General features: G+C 34.2%; 2 protein-coding genes across 3 annotated transcripts; both read left to right on the top strand.

Moving 5' to 3' along the window:
* Window positions 1–361: 361 nt before the first annotated feature.
* On the top strand, window positions 362–3,056 carry LOC112733088 (uncharacterized). Its single transcript, XM_025781955.3, has one exon. The coding sequence runs from the start codon at window positions 396–398 to the stop codon at window positions 2,934–2,936; it is 2,541 nt and encodes an 846-aa protein (XP_025637740.3). The 5' UTR covers window positions 362–395; the 3' UTR covers window positions 2,937–3,056.
* Window positions 3,057–11,300: 8,244 nt separating this feature from the next.
* LOC112735827 (uncharacterized) lies at window positions 11,301–12,633 on the top strand. 2 transcript variants are annotated; one of them, XM_072213372.1, is made up of 3 exons: window positions 11,301–11,450; window positions 11,975–12,223; window positions 12,321–12,633. In XM_072213372.1, the coding sequence occupies exons 2-3, from the start codon at window positions 12,013–12,015 to the stop codon at window positions 12,473–12,475; spliced, it is 366 nt and encodes a 121-aa protein (XP_072069473.1). In that variant the 5' UTR covers window positions 11,301–11,450; window positions 11,975–12,012; the 3' UTR covers window positions 12,476–12,633. The 2 variants fall into 2 exon arrangements, with proteins under 2 accessions (XP_072069473.1, XP_025641092.1); XM_025785307.3 differs by lacking the exon at window positions 11,301–11,450 and having other exon boundaries at window positions 11,845–12,223.
* The last annotated feature ends 5,878 nt before the right edge of the window (window positions 12,634–18,511 follow it).

Below are 18,511 nucleotides of genomic sequence, written 5' to 3'. Positions count from 1 at the left end.
AAATAATTGTAAAATTTTATTCAACAAAAAAAAATATTTTTAATGAAGTAGAATTTATATGAGTCAAACTTTGTTTAAATGCTAATAAGTATATTACTTTTTGTATTTATTTATGAACATTTTGTTTAAATTTAAATCTAACTCATCTACCAAAATCAAATAAAAAATAGATTCTTTTTATCAAAAAATTCTCCTTAAGAGAATATTTTAATATATATACTAGTTGTCAGAATTAATTTTTATTATACTATTAATATTATATTATAAAATTTATTATGATATAGTTTTTGTTTTAAAAATTATATAACCTTTTTATTTCTTTTGTTTTTTTCCCTCAGAGTGCAACAATGCTAATTACTACAGACAAAAATGAAGCTAGTGCTATCTACCAATTGATGGGGATCTATGTTGTTGGCTTTGTAAGCGCTCTTGCTGCAGCCATTACATACTTTCTCTACACAAGGCTCTTCCAAAAACCAACATCATTACAACACTTTTCATTCATGTGCATAAGTGGGGCTTTCCACTGGATTCCTTTCACTATTATTGCTTATGCCACCATGCTTTCTGAATTCCCATCAAGTGCCATTGTATTCACCATTTCACTGGCATGTGCTTACTTGCTTCATGGTCTCATTCTCAGCATTCTCACATGCTTCTTCATTCGTCTTCTTCATGGTCAAAAGCAAAACCACTTTAAAACATGGCTTCGAAATCAATTGAGTCTTTCCTGCCACCTTAGATTTGCAAAACTCCTCACAGGAACAGAAGCTTTTTGTGTATATTTGCGCCTCTTAGGTGCAAAAATTGGCAAGCATTGTTCTATAAGAGCCATCAACCCAGTTTCAAACCCAGAGCTCATGGCAATTGGTAATGGTGTTCATCTTGGTGATTTTAGCAGAATAATCACCGGTTTCCATTACTCAAACGGATACACTTGTGGAAAAATAGAGGTTCAAGACAACTCAGTTGTTGGAAGTCAAAGCATTATTCTCCCTGGTTCTCATGTTGAAAAGAATGTCATTCTAGGAGCACTTTCAATTGCTCCAATGAATTCCATACTCCATGAAGGTAGCATGTACATTGGATCTCAAACAAGGGTTATTACCAAAAAACCCACAAGTGGTTTAGATGAACGAATAGAAGAGATGGACATGGCTTACAAGAAAGTAGTAAGTAACTTGTCTGCAAATTTAGCCACCACAACCATGAATGCTAAGGCAAGATATTTCCACAGAATTGGAGTTAGTGGAAAAGGGTACCTAAAAATGTATGACAAAATTGATGGAATTCCAATGCACAAGATTTTCCACCCTGGAAAGAGCTACCCTATCTTGATCCGACATAGCAATAGCTTGAGTGCTGATGATGATGCAAGAATTGATGCACGTGGTGCATCTCTGAAGATACTCTCTGATGAACCTGCTTCTAACAATGCTCTCTTTGATCTTACATTGAAGACAGGCAAGGCATTTTATGCAAGAACTTTGGCTGATTTTGCAAGTTGGTTTGTGTGTGGACTTGCTGCAAGAGAGGAACTAGTTAAGAAATTCCCACATCTTCGTGAAGCAGTGTGGAATTCTCTTAGAAATGCTAACTCATATGCTGAATTGCATTACTACTCCAACATTTGCAGGCTCTTGCGCTTCAATGATGGACAAGAAATGTATGTGAAGTTCAAGTTAAGACCCTATGACAAAAGCATTGGTGAGAACACAGGTATGGTTAAGCCAATTGGGATTCTTCCACCAGAAACAGGTGCTATTCCAAGGGATGAAAATGATAAACGCCCTCTTCTTTTCCTTGCGGATGATTTCAAGAACCGCGTGAGTTCACCAGGTGGAGTTCATTATGTTTTCCAAATCCAAGTTCGACCGGTGCCGGATGATGAAGCCACACGTGATGTTGCTTTGGATTGCACAAGACCATGGGACGAAAATGACTTCCCTTACATTGATGTTGGAGAGATCAATATCACTGAGAATCTTTCTAAGGAAGAATCAGACATGTGTGAGTTCAATCCTTATCTCAAAAGCCATGAGTTAGATGTTATTCCTGCTACTTCTAACTCTCAAAGTGCTTCAATGGATCATGGTCGTTCATTGATCTATGAGATTTGCCAGTATGTTCGCAACAAGCGACCGCTCCCAGAATCTTGGAGGAACCTTATTGAGCAATCCGTGGTTAAGGTTGACTTATCATGTTGTCCAATGGCGGCAGCAGCATCATTGCCTAAAAAGCAGCCACAAAAAGTAACATTGACAAGAACTTGGTATCAAACTTTCTCAGCACTCTTCATTCAACCTTTTCTTCAAACAGTTTTACCTCATGCTGTGATTGGTTTATCTATTTATGCTCCCTTGTGTTGTATTGTATACTTAAAGAATGCCAATGGATTCCCACTGCATTGGATGCTTCCAATATTTTGGATTCTCTCAGGTGTTATGGCTGCATTGGCTTGTGTTATAGCCAAATGGATTCTTGTTGGAAGAAGGAAAGTTGGTGAAACAATACCTCTATGGAGCATAAGGATCATCATGGATAGCACATGGCAAGCCATAAGAACATTGATTGGAGATTATTTCATGGACATGACAAGTGGTTCATTTTTATTTATGGTTTGGATGAAGATGATGGGTGCAAGCATTGACATAATGGATGATGGTGCTTATATAGATAGTAGCATGGGATCTTTGTTGAACCCTGAAATGGTAAAGATTGAGGGAGGGGGTTGTGTGGGAAGAGAAGCATTGCTATTTGGACACATATATGAAGGTGATGAAGGTGGAATAGTAAAGTTCGGAGAAATTAAGATTGGTGAAGATGGGTTTGTTGGGAGTAGAGCTGTGGTTATGCCTGGTGTTCATGTGGAGAATGAGGGAAACCTAAGTGCCTTAACACTTGCCATGAAAGGTGAAATCATTAGGTCAAGATAAACACACGTAATCATGGTTTTGAATTGCGGTTGTTGTTCTAGTTGTCGTTGCATGCATTGTGAAACTATGAAAAAATTTACTTCAACAGTTTAAAATAAGGGTGAATTCTATTATGGATTATGCTACCTAACTAATAATTTTTTTTAACATCATGAACAACTATTAAATAAATAAAAATATACTACACTTTTAAATTATTCACCTAAATTTTAATATTAAAATAATTATCTATATACTTAATGAAATGAACATCTGATATATCTATTATTTACATTATTTAATATTTTTATTGTCTACCTATATTTTTTCTTCTTTGATAGGTGCTATTATTTAGCGTATAATTTTTATTTATTAACTTATTTTTTTATAAATTTTAAATACTTAAAAATTATTTATTTTTGTATTTTAAAATTATATATTAATTTTTTTTATCTTTTTTAAAGTTAAACATTATTTTTAGACACCATAATGATTACCTAAAATAATAATTGAAAGAATATAGGAATGCACGTGTATTTTCATGATGTAATATTTGTTGTGATATCATTAAAAAAGCTTGACAATGATAAACTTTTTATTGATGTAACAACATATAAAACGAAATAATGGATCAGTATTTATGTATACCCCAAAATTACTATTGAAGTTTATGCATTTTACGGTTTGCTGAAGACTACTGTATAAACTAATACTGATATATTAATCAATAAATTAAAATATACTTTTTATTCTTGAAATTAAAAAAAATAAATCAAAAAATTATTTGTTTAACGCAATAAAAATAACGGTAAAAATTGTTTTTATAAACGATAAAAAAATATTACTTTTATCCAATAAAAAAGACAGTTTATAACTGCCATTTTAAATAATATGAAACGTCATTTTAATCTGGTTAAACGATAGTTTTAAATGTCATTTTAACAAATAAAAATATCACTATCAAGATAAAAATGACGGTTCAAAAACGTCATTTTAATCAATTAAAAATGTCATTTTAACCCAATAAAAAACGACGATTTCAAATGCCATTTTAACTAATCAAAATGTCATTCTGTCAGGATAAAAATTGTGATTCATAAACGCCGTTTTAACTAACTAAAAACGCCATTTTCACCCTGAAAATAAGACAATTTGAACTGCCGTTTTATTCTAAAAAATTGTGGCGATTTTCTGAAAATCGCTGTAATAACCAGAATGACACCCAAAATTACATATGTTTTTGAAACTACTGTTTCTAATAATAATAACGGTTCAAACCATCGTAACTACTCAAAAACTGCCGTTTTTACCTAATTTTTGTGTATTGATATTACCTTTTTTCTGGAGCCCCTCTATCTTTTTTAAAATCTTTATGTTTATTTTTGTATTTTATTTTAATTTTGCTAAAAGAATATCATTTAACTTTAATTTTTAGGATAAATAAAAGATATGATTTTTTGTGCATTAGCTAATTTAAAAAAAATACTTATTATAAAAAAAATAATATTATTTAATTTTAATTTTTAGAATAGATGAATGACATTTTATGTATTAAATAATTTTAAAAAATAATTATTATGAAAAAAATTAAAAATATTTAGACTTAAAAAAGTATTTAATAACAAAATGGAGTTTGTAGAGAGAGAAAGGGATTTGAATAATATCAAGTGATGATTAAAATACAAACTAGAAGAAAAATTCAAATATTTTCTACCTCTCTTTATGTAGTGTTTCACTTTAAATAACTATTTTTTTTAAGGGATAATATTCAAATGACAAATAAAATAGTAAAAAGATTTATATAGATTATGAAAACTAATATCATTTTTATAGTACAATCGCATAATTTTAAAAGGTATAAAATGAGATAGTAAAGTATATTTTAATTAATATGTACATATAATAAAGCAAATTTGAAATTTATGCAGTATCAATCTAATGTGAAAAGTAATGACAATCTTCTATTTCAAAATATTATATTAAATTACGATGTAAATATTTTTTATTTACTAAAATTATACATAAAAATAAAGAAGGCTTTGAATATAATTTTTTTATCCCTACTTTAAATTTATATAAGAGTATTTACTCATTTTGGTCCCCAACAAATTTTGGACCAGATACTTCAGTTCTCAACTAAAATTAATTACTCGATTGATTCCTAACAATTAATTCCGTCAGTCATTTGAGTTCTTTGCTCCATCAATTCTAACAGAAAATAAAATGGTCTCAGACAACTTTAACGGAAGACGAAATGGTCCCTGCCCCCTCTATTCGAAAACTCGTCTGGTTTCTCTTGAACTAACATACTATGCAACTCATGCACATTCCATTTATCCTTCATAGTATTATAGTTCATTGGAAAGGACCATACTCAGATGGTAATGAGTTTAAAATAAACTGCACAAGAAAATTTTCATTCACTTCCATTCCCAATAACTTAAGTCTTACTGTATTATTTGTCATTTCAATGACATGCTCATGCATAGTACGAGAACCATCAAATTTTATGGTGGTCAAAATACCCATTAACGTCCCAACAAGAGACTTATCAGTAGTTTGGGAGCGCTCTTCCACAAGTTTCATAAATTCTTAAGCATTATTAGATTTGGGAAGATCTGACTTGATGCTGTTTGCTATGCTCATCCGCATAAACATAAGATTAAGTCTGTTTGACCTTTCCCAAGGTTTATAATGAGCTTTTTCTTCATTGCTACTAAGAACAGTAATAGCAGCAGGTTTCTGAACTTGAAGTGCCAAATCAAGATCTAAGACACTAAGATGAAATTGGACTTGTTCAGACCAATCAGAAAAATTCAGCCCATTAAACATTGGAACAGACATAGCATGCGAATGCAATGCGACAGGAAGAATTGCTACAATTATCACATACTTAATATTAATACTTTGAGTCATAAGATAACATATTATTCATATTCAAAGAGCATTCATAGAAACATTCAAAGTATATTAATATTCTTCTTTGAGTGATATATCAATATACAATAACACAATGATACTAATAAATTTAATTTTATTTAGTAAAGATACATGCACCAATTAAAAATATTTAATATCTTTAGATATTTAAGGATCCCGCTAGGACGATAATAAACATCTTCCCAAAAGCTTAATATCATGTCATGATACCACTTATCCCAAAAGTTTCAACTGATGGAAAAAAGTAACACTAATGATTATATCTCTAATACTCCTTAAACCTCCATTGTACACATTATATAAATATTTCATTGGCTCCTCGTACTTTTCTGATATTTAAATACTAATAACAGTGCATATATGCTAATAATCATATTCATTAATTATAAGATCAACTAATCAATATTTGAGTGATCCTTAAATATCTCATAACAATAAATTTCAATTAATATATAAATAATTATTATTTAGTATCTTTTTTTATATGTAATTGATACAAAATAATAAATATGGAATTAACTAAAATTTTTAGATTTAACCACTTTAATAATTAACAAATCTCAAAATTTCAGTATAAAATTTCTTTTATTGTTCCCAAAAACTAAGCAAGTTAAAGGAATAGAATAATTTCAGTACACGAGTAACACAGCACACGAGTAACACATAGCCTTTGATTCTTACAGTGTCAATATATGATTTTAAAAAACAAAATCAATTATTCCTAATTGTCAATTATCTATGCGAATAGGATAAACAATCATGATAGCTTAGCGTAATTTCACGAAACATTTAAGCCATGCTATGATCATTTAATTCATATAACATTTATCATATATACTGCAAATATTGTAATACATTACAATTATATATATCTTGCAATAAACAATCATGCACGACAACATATAAACTAAAAATATAGTTAACGAATTTGTACAACTACAAATTTCATGCCATATCAATTTTGCAGTAAAAATTTTATTTTTATGGATAATTGCAAATTTTATAACCTAAAGTTTTGATATTATATGTTAGATTTAATATAATTTTTAATATACATTATAAAATTATCATTCACATGAAAGATCTTGAAATTTATGACTATCACAAATAAAATGAGAAGAATTATTAATCTTGATCTGTAAGAACCGAAGTTTTTCAGGTAAAACCATTTTAATAAAATAATTTTAGTATCTAAAATAGATTCAAAATTTAAAAATTTTAATTTGAAAATATAAAGGTGAAATTTGGCTTCAATGAATTTTAATGAGTTGGAAAATATATATTTTTCGAAAAGTTTCTGTAAAAATGCATACTGACGCTTAAGCCGGCAGAACCGGCTCTAGTCTGTCTAACACCGCATATTTTGGAAAAATTGATTTATTGTTTTGAAAAGGTAAAAATAATTTGGAGTTGAAAACCAGGCACTAACCTTAAAGGTTTTGGCCCAAAGTGGGCCAAACGAACCTAAAACGCTAACGGATTGGACCGGGTCCAAGGTCCAACATATATATAGGAGTTAATGAGCAACTCAGCCCATTTTTCACCCTCCACAAAGAGAGCCACACGGATTGAGAGAGAGGAGGTGGTGGTACTATTCACATCCACCTTTCGGGAACCATAACTTGAGCTACGGAGCTCCGATTGATGAGCCGTTTGCGGCCACGCAAAGCTCTCGTCGAGCTCTTCGATTCTATAAGCAAATCTGATAAGAAATCACGTCTCAATCTCCAGTTTCTAGCCCTAGAGTTCTGCATTTTTGGGGTTATGATTTTGAGTAGATTTTGTGATTTTGCTTATTTAGGTGATCTCTAGTAGTAGATAATTGTTGGATTTTATCTTTAATCTTGTTGGTTAAGGTAAGGTTTCACTAAACTCTTGTGTTTAATTGTTTTGTGTACCTTAGATTTTGATTTTGATATATATATATATATATATATATATATATATATATATATATATATATATATATATATATATGATGTTAGTTGAGCTTTGGTGGCTAGTTGGTGAGTTGAAAGCTTGTTGGACTCTAATCTTGGTGCGCTGTGCATTTTGGGGAGCGGCCAAGGTATGGTTTCGTTCTCCTCTATATAATATGTAATATCAATGGACACTTAGGCTAGTTGACCTTAAGATAAGATTGAATTATGTATGTGCCATGTGAACTGTGATGAAGATTTTATGAGTTTGGTATGTTAGAGTTTGATTATGATGTTGATGAGAAAATTGATAATTGGTGTTGTTGAAGTGGATTAATTGATATTGTAGTGGTGTTGTGTGCGTGGAGGGAATTGGAATAATAATGATAACGATTATATGATTTGATGATGATCGTTGGCATTTTAATGATTATGAAGGTTGATGATGAATGTGAGATTCGTTGTTGTTGATGAGGGTTTGTTGATATGGTTGATGATTAATTAATGATGATTAATGAGAATGTTATGGGTGAACGAGTAGAGTTATGAGTCTTTATGATGATTTTGGATGTGGTTGAATAAAGATTATGATGTGTGATGATATATAATGATGATGATTTTGGTGTTTTGAATCTTGTGATTGGTGTTGATATTAAATGGAGGTTGAGGAATTTGGATGTGGTTTTAGGTGGAATTTAGAGTCGGAGTGAGGATAGTATTAAATGGTTTAATGACTGAGAAAGTGGTGTGATTGATAAAATGGTTGGGTGTTATTGGTATGAATGTTGGGTTGTTTTGGTATAGTTAAGAATGGGTGTGAGTTGGTCTTGATTTGAGAGTTGTGGAAAAATGAGGTTTTGAGATTTTGGTAAAACTTAGTTTTTAGTGAATTTTGACGGATCATAACTTGTACCTCAGTTTTCCAAATTTGTTGAAATTTGTTTATAATTGAAGTTCATTGAAAACTCTTCAAATTGATATAAAGTTTGTAAAATTTAGATTTTTGTAGAGGAAGTTATGATCATTCAAAGTTTGGTGTCAAAATCTGAAATTCTGCAAAGTTGCAGAATTTTGTGATTTCTGATATGTGCACACGCACAACTCTGTAAACTTTTAAACATGTGCGCACGCACAGCCTTGTGCGTACGCACAAGTGGGGAAAGGCCTGCTGGTGAGAGCGCTAGCACGACCTGTGCGCGTACATATCCAATGAAGTTTTACAACCTGTGCACACGCACAACCCTGTGCGCACGCACACGTTGGGAATGTTAGTCTGTTGGGGGCGCTAGCACGCCTTGTGCGAGTGAACAAAATTGTGAAAATCGGTACCTGTGCGTACGCACACCCCTATGCGTACGCACACTTTTTAAAAATCCTTTTGGGCATGTGCACGCACACGCCCTGTTTCTCAAACTTAAACTTTGTTTTCAACTATTTCACATTCCCAACAAGCTTGTAAGCTTTTGTGACACCATTTTAAGACTCTTTGGCTTATTTTTGGGTACCAAAACATGGAAAAGGTCCTAGGAGATTTAATTTGGGTATTACCTTGAAAAGTTAGAGAACGGAGGTTTAGGTTTCTGGTGTATTGAGAATGAGTTTGGTTGAGAGAGAAGGAAGAGTAGTGAACTTGGTGATTACTGACAACGAATTGAGAAACTGAGGAACTAATGAGTTCGGAATGAAAATTATGAATGGTTATGGTTGATGAAATGGGTATGAGTGGAAGTGTGCTATGAGGAGTGGCCTCTGAGATTGAATACGTGATTATGATATGCATTGTTATCCGTCATAGGGGTTGTGGCAGTCTCCCGCCTACGTTCGGATGTGAGGCTTGAAGCTGAGCTTCTCACTCATATTGATTGCTCGAGAGGACGGTGGTAGGGCACTCTCCCTCAGAACATTTCACTCTGAAAGGAGAAGGTGGTAGGGCACTCATCCCTCGGAATTATTCCTCCTGAGTATGGGTTTCTCTCTAGTTGCAAGGTGGTAGGGCACTAACCCACAGAATGATGCGGCATCCAGAGGAAGGTGGTAGGGCACTCTCCCTCGGAATGTTTCCCTCTGAAAGGAGAAGGTGGTAGGGCACTTATCCCTCAGAATTGTTCCTCCTGAGTATGCGCAACAGAGAGACTAATCTGGGAGTTGCCGTCCAGATTTTCTGTCGGGTTTGGCACAATAACCGACATGTGAAATCACAGCCAATAGGATAGACATTTATCATATGCATCTTCTATATGTTTGCCTGCTTTGATTACTTGAGTTTGCTTAATTGTATAATATGCCTACTTGCTTATTGATCGAATTACTTGTTATATATATGACTACTACTTGTGTTTTCTTTGCTTGCATTATCTGTGTTTGTCTGGTGATGAGGAGGTTAGGTAGGCGATGGTGATGGGATCGCACGGATGGTAGGTTGGTGAAGGCTGTGGGACAGCGGTGACTAGTTGTAGTTAGAAATCCCCTAAGATTAGATACCTTGTTTATTATTTACAGTTTAAGTTATTTATTTCGTTTAAGTTTGGATATCTGTTTGGTATGAAGCTCTAGGATTGCCTCTGGCATCCCGGGGTCTTACATCTTACATTACTGGGTACTGTTACCATACTGAGAATCTCTGGTTCTCATTCTATACGTTGTTGTTATTTTTCAGATGCAGGTCACAACCCACCTCAGTGAGTTGTTTGATGGTAGCAGAGCGGAGGATCTTATTCTATTTTGTGGTCATTTTGGTTATTTTGATTTGTACTCTCACTTTGGTTTTTACTTTGCCTAGAGGCTTACAGAGAGAGGAAAAACTTGTATAAGTTGTTTTAAATCTTCAGATTTATGTATTATCTGTATATTACTAGCCGGCTTAAACTCCGTGAGCCGTGGCTAGATTCTTATGCTATTACACTCTTATATTTTGTTATATTATATCTATATCTTGTGCATTAAGTTAGTAGCTTCGTAAGTACGTTTTGCACTTTTCAAATCCTATTTTTGAGCTTATTTTCTTCATCGGGCTTCTAGAATTATTATTCCTTCTATATATATTTAAGTATGAACTGTAGAATTGTCGTAACCCTTGATTAACCTTTGCTTTACGGCATGAGGTAAGGCTTGGGATAATTAGGGTGTTACATGATCCATGATGATAATAATATTATGAAGAATTCACTTTGTCTATCTCTTTGCCTTCTTAATTCTTTCTTCAATTAAGTTATTGATGGTGAATGAAGAAGAAAAACGAACTTTTTTTTTAAATATTGGGCTTCAATGTGTGTAATCAAAATAAATGACCCAATCCATATGTAATACGCCGTTGTGGGAAGCGCTGGAAAACGGTGCCAATTCGGCGATGCCGTTTTCTTGGAAAATGGCACTGACGTGTTGGTCAATTCGACACTGCCGAATTGTCTAGAGAGTCAACACGTGGCACTCTTTTTTTAACCCATTCACCCGTGACCCAACTGTTTTTTTACCTGTGAGCAACACTCCTTTCACGGTTTCACACTTTCACTCCTTATTTCTCCTTCTTCATATCAGAACTTCAAACCTTTCATTTTCACAACTTCAAAGCACCGAACACACACTCCAGCCAACATTATCTCCTAAGTTTATACACTCATTCCTGGGTACAATATTTACCTTGCAAAAAGGATAATACAACTAACATTGTACAATACAAGTAAGTAGTTTAGTTAACATTATTATTAGTTAATTATTCGAATAATTTTATAATATTGTATGCTGAAAATATATAATTTATTAATGCTATTTTCTAGTTGATTAATGTTATTTAGAGTAGTAGTTGCTAATTCTAAGTTACAATTGTTTAATAATCTTGTTAGTTAGTGTAATATTAATGTTAGTTGTTCGTGTATAGTTCTATATATTTTATAGTAGTTTATGTATTTTTTAAATTTTTATTTAAAAACCAGAATTATTAATAAAATTGTTAGCATATTTTGTTAGTAATTTTAGTTTTATTTTAAATATTTATTAAAAATAGAATTGTCGTTGTTGTTAATATATATTTTTAATAATTTTAATTTTACTTTAATTTTTTTATTAAGTTTTTAAAGAAAAAGACTTATTATTTTTAGTGGGTCAATGATTTATTCTCTACTCAAGACCATACACCAGTTGCCTAAGAGGCACGATATGAGAATTTTTCAGCTGTTCAAATTGTTCCTGGTCGTTTGTCTTTAGCTTTGAGGCATCAGCCGCAGTCGTTTTCGGAACATTCTATGCCACAACATTCTGTTGATTCGATTAGGAGTGTCCATAGAGGAATTGGATGTCGCCAATCCCCAAGAGGTATTCGTATGCCCGAGGATGTCGAGGAGGAAGACGATGAGCCTAGTGTAGGTGGGGATGAGGTTAATGAACCTGGTGCAGGTGAGGATGAGGTTGATGAGCCTAGTGCGGGTGAGGATGAGGTTGACGAGCCTGGTGCGGGTAAGTTATTTACTAGTATTGTCGTCTAAGTAAAATTGTATTTCGTATTGTTCTATGTTGTGTAGGACTATTCTTATTTATTATAGTTATCATGCAGGTGCAACAGATGACAGCTCCAATCAAGCGGTTCGTGGCAAGGGCTACAATCTTAGGGTTGACCCGATTCGTAAAAGTCAAAATAAATGGAGTCCTTCAGAGATCAAGCTAAGAAAAGGCTCAAAAGAGGATGTTCCAAGGTGGCTCAAAACATGAAGAAAAATATCTTTAAATGAGTTATTATGCAGTTTAGTTAGTAGATTTGTACAATATAAGTTTGTACGAGTTGTGTTGTTTTCATAGATGACTTTCTATTATTCTCAGACCTGTTTTCAATGTGACCTTTGAAATTAATTCTAGAAAAGTTACAATAACATGATTTAACACTTGATACAACACTAAACAAAAGGATGAAGAATACAACTAACACAATTAAAGCATTCGATACAACTGAGTTATTCCAGTACCCCTAATATGACAACTAAGGATTTGGAGCCGAGCCACTAGTATTAGATCCAGCACGGTGTGGGCATCTACTTCGGCTATGACCCTCACTTCCACAAAGTCTGCAACGCCTAGGACCATGCATGTCACGCATATCCATTTCATTTAAGAAGCGAGTTTTTTTAGGGCAACCTTTGGTTACTCGCTTGAGGTGGGGATTGGGTATTAGTCTTGGTCCTTGATGCATCGGCCATGTTGTTGGATTTCCTGGCGGCCTGAATTGAGTTCTGTATAACTTTCAGATCTCTTCCATCCTATATACCTCATGCACATATTGTTTCCAATCAAGGCGCTGGTTCGTACAACAAGCGAGGACATGGCGACAAGTAATTCGATCCACCTAAAACTCACCATAGTCACAATGACGATGACGAAGATTCATCGCAAACTCTATGCCGCTAGACATCTCACGCACCTCAAAGACCTCGTTCTGCTGGTCAAATAAGTTAACTTGGATGCTTCCCACTGCATGCTGATTTGACTGAATTTTCTTAGTTGCATATTCAGAGAATGCATGTCCTGCACTTATACGAGCCTCAACCTTAGACCTCTTCCTAGTGAACAACTCATTTAGCCTGTAAAAAGTTGCCTTAAAAAGGGATGTGTTTGGTAGATTGCGTGCCCTTTCCAAACTCCGTTAATGCACTCTACTAGGTTGGTGATCATGTGGCCCCAGCGATGTCCCTCATCATACGCCAAAGCATATTGCGACCGAGGGATATTGTCGAGCCAGAGCTTTTAAGCCTCACCCCGCTCACATAATCTTTGGTAACGCATGTTGAATTCATGCACCATTCTAGAATAGCCTACCACAAGAGAACAACATAACTCAGATAATAAACAATGTTGTTATTATCAACATCACCACATAATAATAAAAATATTGTAATTTATTCATTTATGTTGACGATCAGCTTCTGCATATGCGGTGCCTTAAACCTCCTCAAGAAGTTGGATGCTATGTGTATGATGCAAAACATGTGAATAGCTCTTGGATACTACCATGCTCCATTGCTACGAGCTATGGCTAAACTAATGGACTCATGTCGGTCAGAGATAAGACCAATACCATCTTGACTCACCACATGTGTTCGCAAATAGCTAAGAAAAAAGTGCCATGCATCGGTAGTCTCACCCTCAACTATGGCAAATATGAGAGGCATAATATTTTTATTGTCATCCTGTGATACTGCAATTAAAAGAGCTCCTTTATATTTTTCGCACAAGTGTGTGCCGTCTACTTGTACTAACGGTTTGCAGCTTCTGAATGCTTTAATGCAAGGATAGAAAGCCTAAAAGACTCACGTCAGAATCCGAATATCCTGCACCAACTCATCTCCTTGGTAGGCATATGCAGTTTCGTACTCAACGGCTGCTGATGGTTCTTTTGCTACCATTGCTTCAAACCATGTGGGCAAAGCTTCATAAGAATCTTTTCACCTGCCAAATATTTTTTCAATTGCCTTTTACTTAGCCAGCCATGCTTTGTGATAACTTATCGTATAATTAAACTTAGACTTTACCTCAGCAATTACAGATTTTATCTTTAAAGATGGGTCAGCTTCAACCAATGGCCTTATCATCTCTGCAATTGTCTCTGAGTCCAATTTAGCATGATCTTGGGAAATGGCAGCTTTGGTGCATGTGTGGCTACCATTGTATCTCCTTATAACCCAAGAATATTGTCTTTTGATAAGACTAACTCTGATGAGCTAATCACAGGATGCTCCGTATTGTACACATTTTGCAAAGAATGTCCTAGGCTTTGATTCGAATACCCTATAATCGACGCATCTACGAATGGTATACTCTTTAATTGCTGCAATCACAGCCTCTCTCAAGTTAAACTCCATTCCAATGATGAATTCACCGTCTGCAACAACGTGTGGGGCTACACCAATAACAATATAAAATAAATCATAGAATGCTAAACTTATATTGACTAAAATAAATAATTATCTCTATTATAATAATAATAATAATAATAATAATAATAATAATAATAATAATAATAATAATAATAATAATAATAATAACTACTAAAATACTAATAACAAAACTAATAAATGACTAAAATAATTAACTATATCTAAATTTCTAATTAACACGATTACTAAAATAATAATTAAAAATATGCTACCGCTAGTAATTACATGCATTGACATACTCAGGAAACTCTGGTGCATGTATGTCATCAACATTCAAAGTATGCATGAAAGATAGCTCTCCGGATGAATGCCGATCCACTAGTACATTTGCAACATCTGTCACATTTGTGTCATCCATTATATCGTCTTCATCTCCATCTTCAGTTGGACCAAGAATTTGGTAATTGCCTTCAAACTCTTCTTCACTTTCACTGTTATAACCTGTCTAGTCTATGTTAGGCCCCACTAAATCAGCCTCAACGATTTCTTCAAACTCAACATATAACTCAATAATTGAGACTTGTGTTCTAGTTTGATGGTAGGTCGAAAATATCTCTTGCATACTTGTTTCATCAGCCACATACATTATTTGAAATTGAACAAAACCACCAAATACCAATACAGGTTGTTTGTACAAAACATTTGTTACTCTCTTCAATACTTGGTGATCTATACTTTGACAAAGTACACTCTTAAGTGCTTCATATGTTATTCCAAGAGGAATAACAATAACACATGGATTCTCACATACAAAACTTACACCTTCATGTGTTTAAGATAAAATTTGACCATTATAGTATATTTTTTGGTTAAGTTTTTTTTTCGTCCCTAACGTCTTGGGTCAAAATCAAAATCGTCTCCGACCTTTTTTCCTTATTAAAATCATCCTCAACGTTACAAAACGTTATAAAATCATCCTTTTGTCCATAAATAATATTTTTCGGACAATTTTATCCTTTTACAAAAATAAAAAATATTAAAAATAATATTAAAAAACAAAAGAAACCCTCTCCAACTCTCCCGTATCTCTCACTCTCTTTCGGTCTTTCTCTTCTCTCCCTTTTCGCCACCCCACCACCGCTGCCCCACCTCCTTCTCCATCTTCTTCTCCCTCTCCATCACCACCTCTCTCTCTCTCTCTCTTTCTCTCTCTTCACCACCACCACCACCACCTCCACCACCATACCATCCACTACCCTTAACTCTAACACCACCAATCTTGCTAACTCTTCATCCATTAAAATCAACATCCGAATGGTTGAACAATATCACTCAATCGGTCTTCTGTAATCGGCGTCAATCACCCCCGCATCAACATCAATTGAATGCTCAACATAATACCCGAACAGAGAAACAAAACCCCCACAAAATCAGCACCAAAAACAAATTTAAAACCACAACCCAAACAAAAATGAAGAAATCCATAATTTAAAACAGAATTTTCATTGAAATCACCAGAGGCCGAAAAAAGAATGGGTGCAATGGTAAATTTGAAGTTTGATTCTACTATTTTTTTTTAATTCATTGAGGATAAAACATAAATTATCCATATCTAACACATCAATACAAGAAAAAAGGAGGTCTCCAACCCTCAAACTCTTTGCTCTTCTGAGAGCATCAACTTCTTTCAATAGATCGAATTCCAGACCCTTCTTCTTCAGCTCTTCCACGCACTTCCCCAAAAGAATCTTGTCTTCTTTCTCTCTCTGAAGCGCCTTCTCCATGTGACTCTCCACGTCGCTCTTGTACCTCACGGCCCAAACCAGGCCTAATGAGAACACGAAGGAGCACAACGAAGGGATCCACCAGCGCTGGCATGCGGACAAAGAAATTCAGATTCTGAGAAAGACACAGGGAAAGAGGATGTGAAGAGGAGCATGAGGGTCAGGGAGTGGAAGAGGAAGAAGAAGATGTGGAGCATTGTGATTTCTTTGCGAACCGAGTCGATTTGGGTTTCTTTCAGTGCGATTTGGCCATGGATGAGTTCTTCTTCTTTCAGCCATTGCGACGAATAGAAAAAATAAAATAAAACAGAATTTCATTTTCGATTTCTACTTCTCTAGCAGAGTAACTGTTTCAGTTTATCTTGAGAGAGAGGTACCTGGAGTGATCGTAACCGGCAAAGAGAGGAGAGGCCCTAGAAGGAAGAACAACGTTGTCGGATAGCTTTTTTACACAAAAAAGAGAAGCCATGGTGGTGGAAACGTTACCGCCTTGGTGGATCTTGAGGATCTTGGATCTCGGCGACGGTGGAGCTATTGGTGGCGTGGGAGTGGTTGGGCCATCGTGAGAACAAGGCGGCGGTGGAGTTGTTGATGGCGTGGGAATGGTATCTTGAGAACAAGGCGGTTGCAGAAATAAGGAGAGAGAGAGAGAGGGGTGAAAGATGATGGGGTTAGTGGTGGCCTGGTGGAGTTAGTGGTGAGAGTAGTGGAAGAGAATAATTTTTTTTCTTTTATTTTTATTTTTGTGAAAGGGTAAAATTGTTCAAAAAATATTGTTTATGGACAAAAGAATGATTTTATAATGTTTTGTGACATTGTGGATGATTTTAATAAGAAAATTGGGTCAGAGACGATTTTGATTTTAACCTAAGACGTTAGGAACGAAAAAAGTACTTAACCCTATATTTTTAAACTAACATAATCCTCCATTCTATACACTCAAACAATTTTATTCTCACTCAAAATACAAAACTCAGAAAATAAACAAACACATAACTAAAGGCAAGAAGAATATCCTACTATACCATCGCTAAACCACTAAATCCATCTAATGCAGTAAGCATCCCCTTTTCCTCCTTTTATAGTTGGTTTAATAATTTTTTAATATACATGATACAAAACGGTACTAACGTATTTAGAATATGGCGCTACCATTTTATTTTTCCTGACAAAACGGCAACTACGTTCTACACTTTTTGCTATTTTTAATTTTTTATATATATGCCGAATTAACTTTGAACAAAATATTTTTTTTTTTATTTTTCAAAATGTAAATCGGCATTGCCGAAATCATTTTTTAATGAATTAAAAAAATTTTAAAATAACAATACAGCAATGCCGAATTGAACTTTAATAAATGGGATAAATACTTTTTTTTATCCACAAGCTATGGAGTCAAAATCAAAATCGTCTCCGACTTTTTTTTTTTTTATTAAAATCATCTCCAACGTTACAAAACGTTATAAAATCGTCATTTTCTACTTCAATTTTATTTGTTTTACCAAATTATCCTTATTAAATAATAAAAAAATTAAAAAATTAAAACAAAACCTAACCCAACCCCCCCAACTCCGTAACCCTCACCCCACTCTCTCACCGTAAACCCCCCACCCATCACTCCTTCACTTCCTTCTTCATCATCACTAACCCAGTAACCCCCAATTCCCTTTTTCATCATCAAACCTCTTACCCCCTTCTTCAAAAACCATAAGGAAAAAAGAAAAAGAAAGAGAGAAAATAAAGCATATACAGTTGAACCAAATTAACTAACAGAACCAGTGTCATTGATAATAATGTAACCAAAAAATAATTAGAAATAGTCTAATTGTTCCTATAATTAATATATCAAAATTGTCTAAACTACATTAAAACCAAAATCTTCATCTTGAAGGCATCTCTGAAACGATCAAAATCAATTATGATGAAGCTGCAGACCAAGCAAGATTATCAGCATTAGTGCTGTTCCCCAAACAACTTGAACAAAATTGGTTCAAGATTTGATGAATTTGAATCAGCATAAAGATTTTGTAGGAAGAATGAAGAACAGAATCAGAAGCACCTCCTCACTCTCCCTTTCCTCACCACCATCACCACTG

Source organism: Arachis hypogaea, chromosome 13 (assembly GCF_003086295.3).
Source record: "Arachis hypogaea cultivar Tifrunner chromosome 13, arahy.Tifrunner.gnm2.J5K5, whole genome shotgun sequence".
Taxonomy (NCBI): Eukaryota; Viridiplantae; Streptophyta; class Magnoliopsida; order Fabales; family Fabaceae; genus Arachis; species Arachis hypogaea.
Note: the sequence above shows the minus strand (reverse complement) of the source record. Positions and strands in the feature narration are given on the sequence as shown.

Coding starts and splice junctions, on each gene's coding strand:
- LOC112733088 (XM_025781955.3), top strand. CDS start 396: ATGGGGATCTATGTTGTTGGCTTTGTAAGCGCTCTTGCTGCAGCCATT.
- LOC112735827 (XM_072213372.1), top strand. CDS start 12,013: ATGCCACAACATTCTGTTGATTCGATTAGGAGTGTCCATAGAGGAATT. Junction 12,224..12,320: donor GGTTGACGAGCCTGGTGCGG/GTAAGTTATTTA, acceptor GTTATCATGCAG/GTGCAACAGATGACAGCTCC.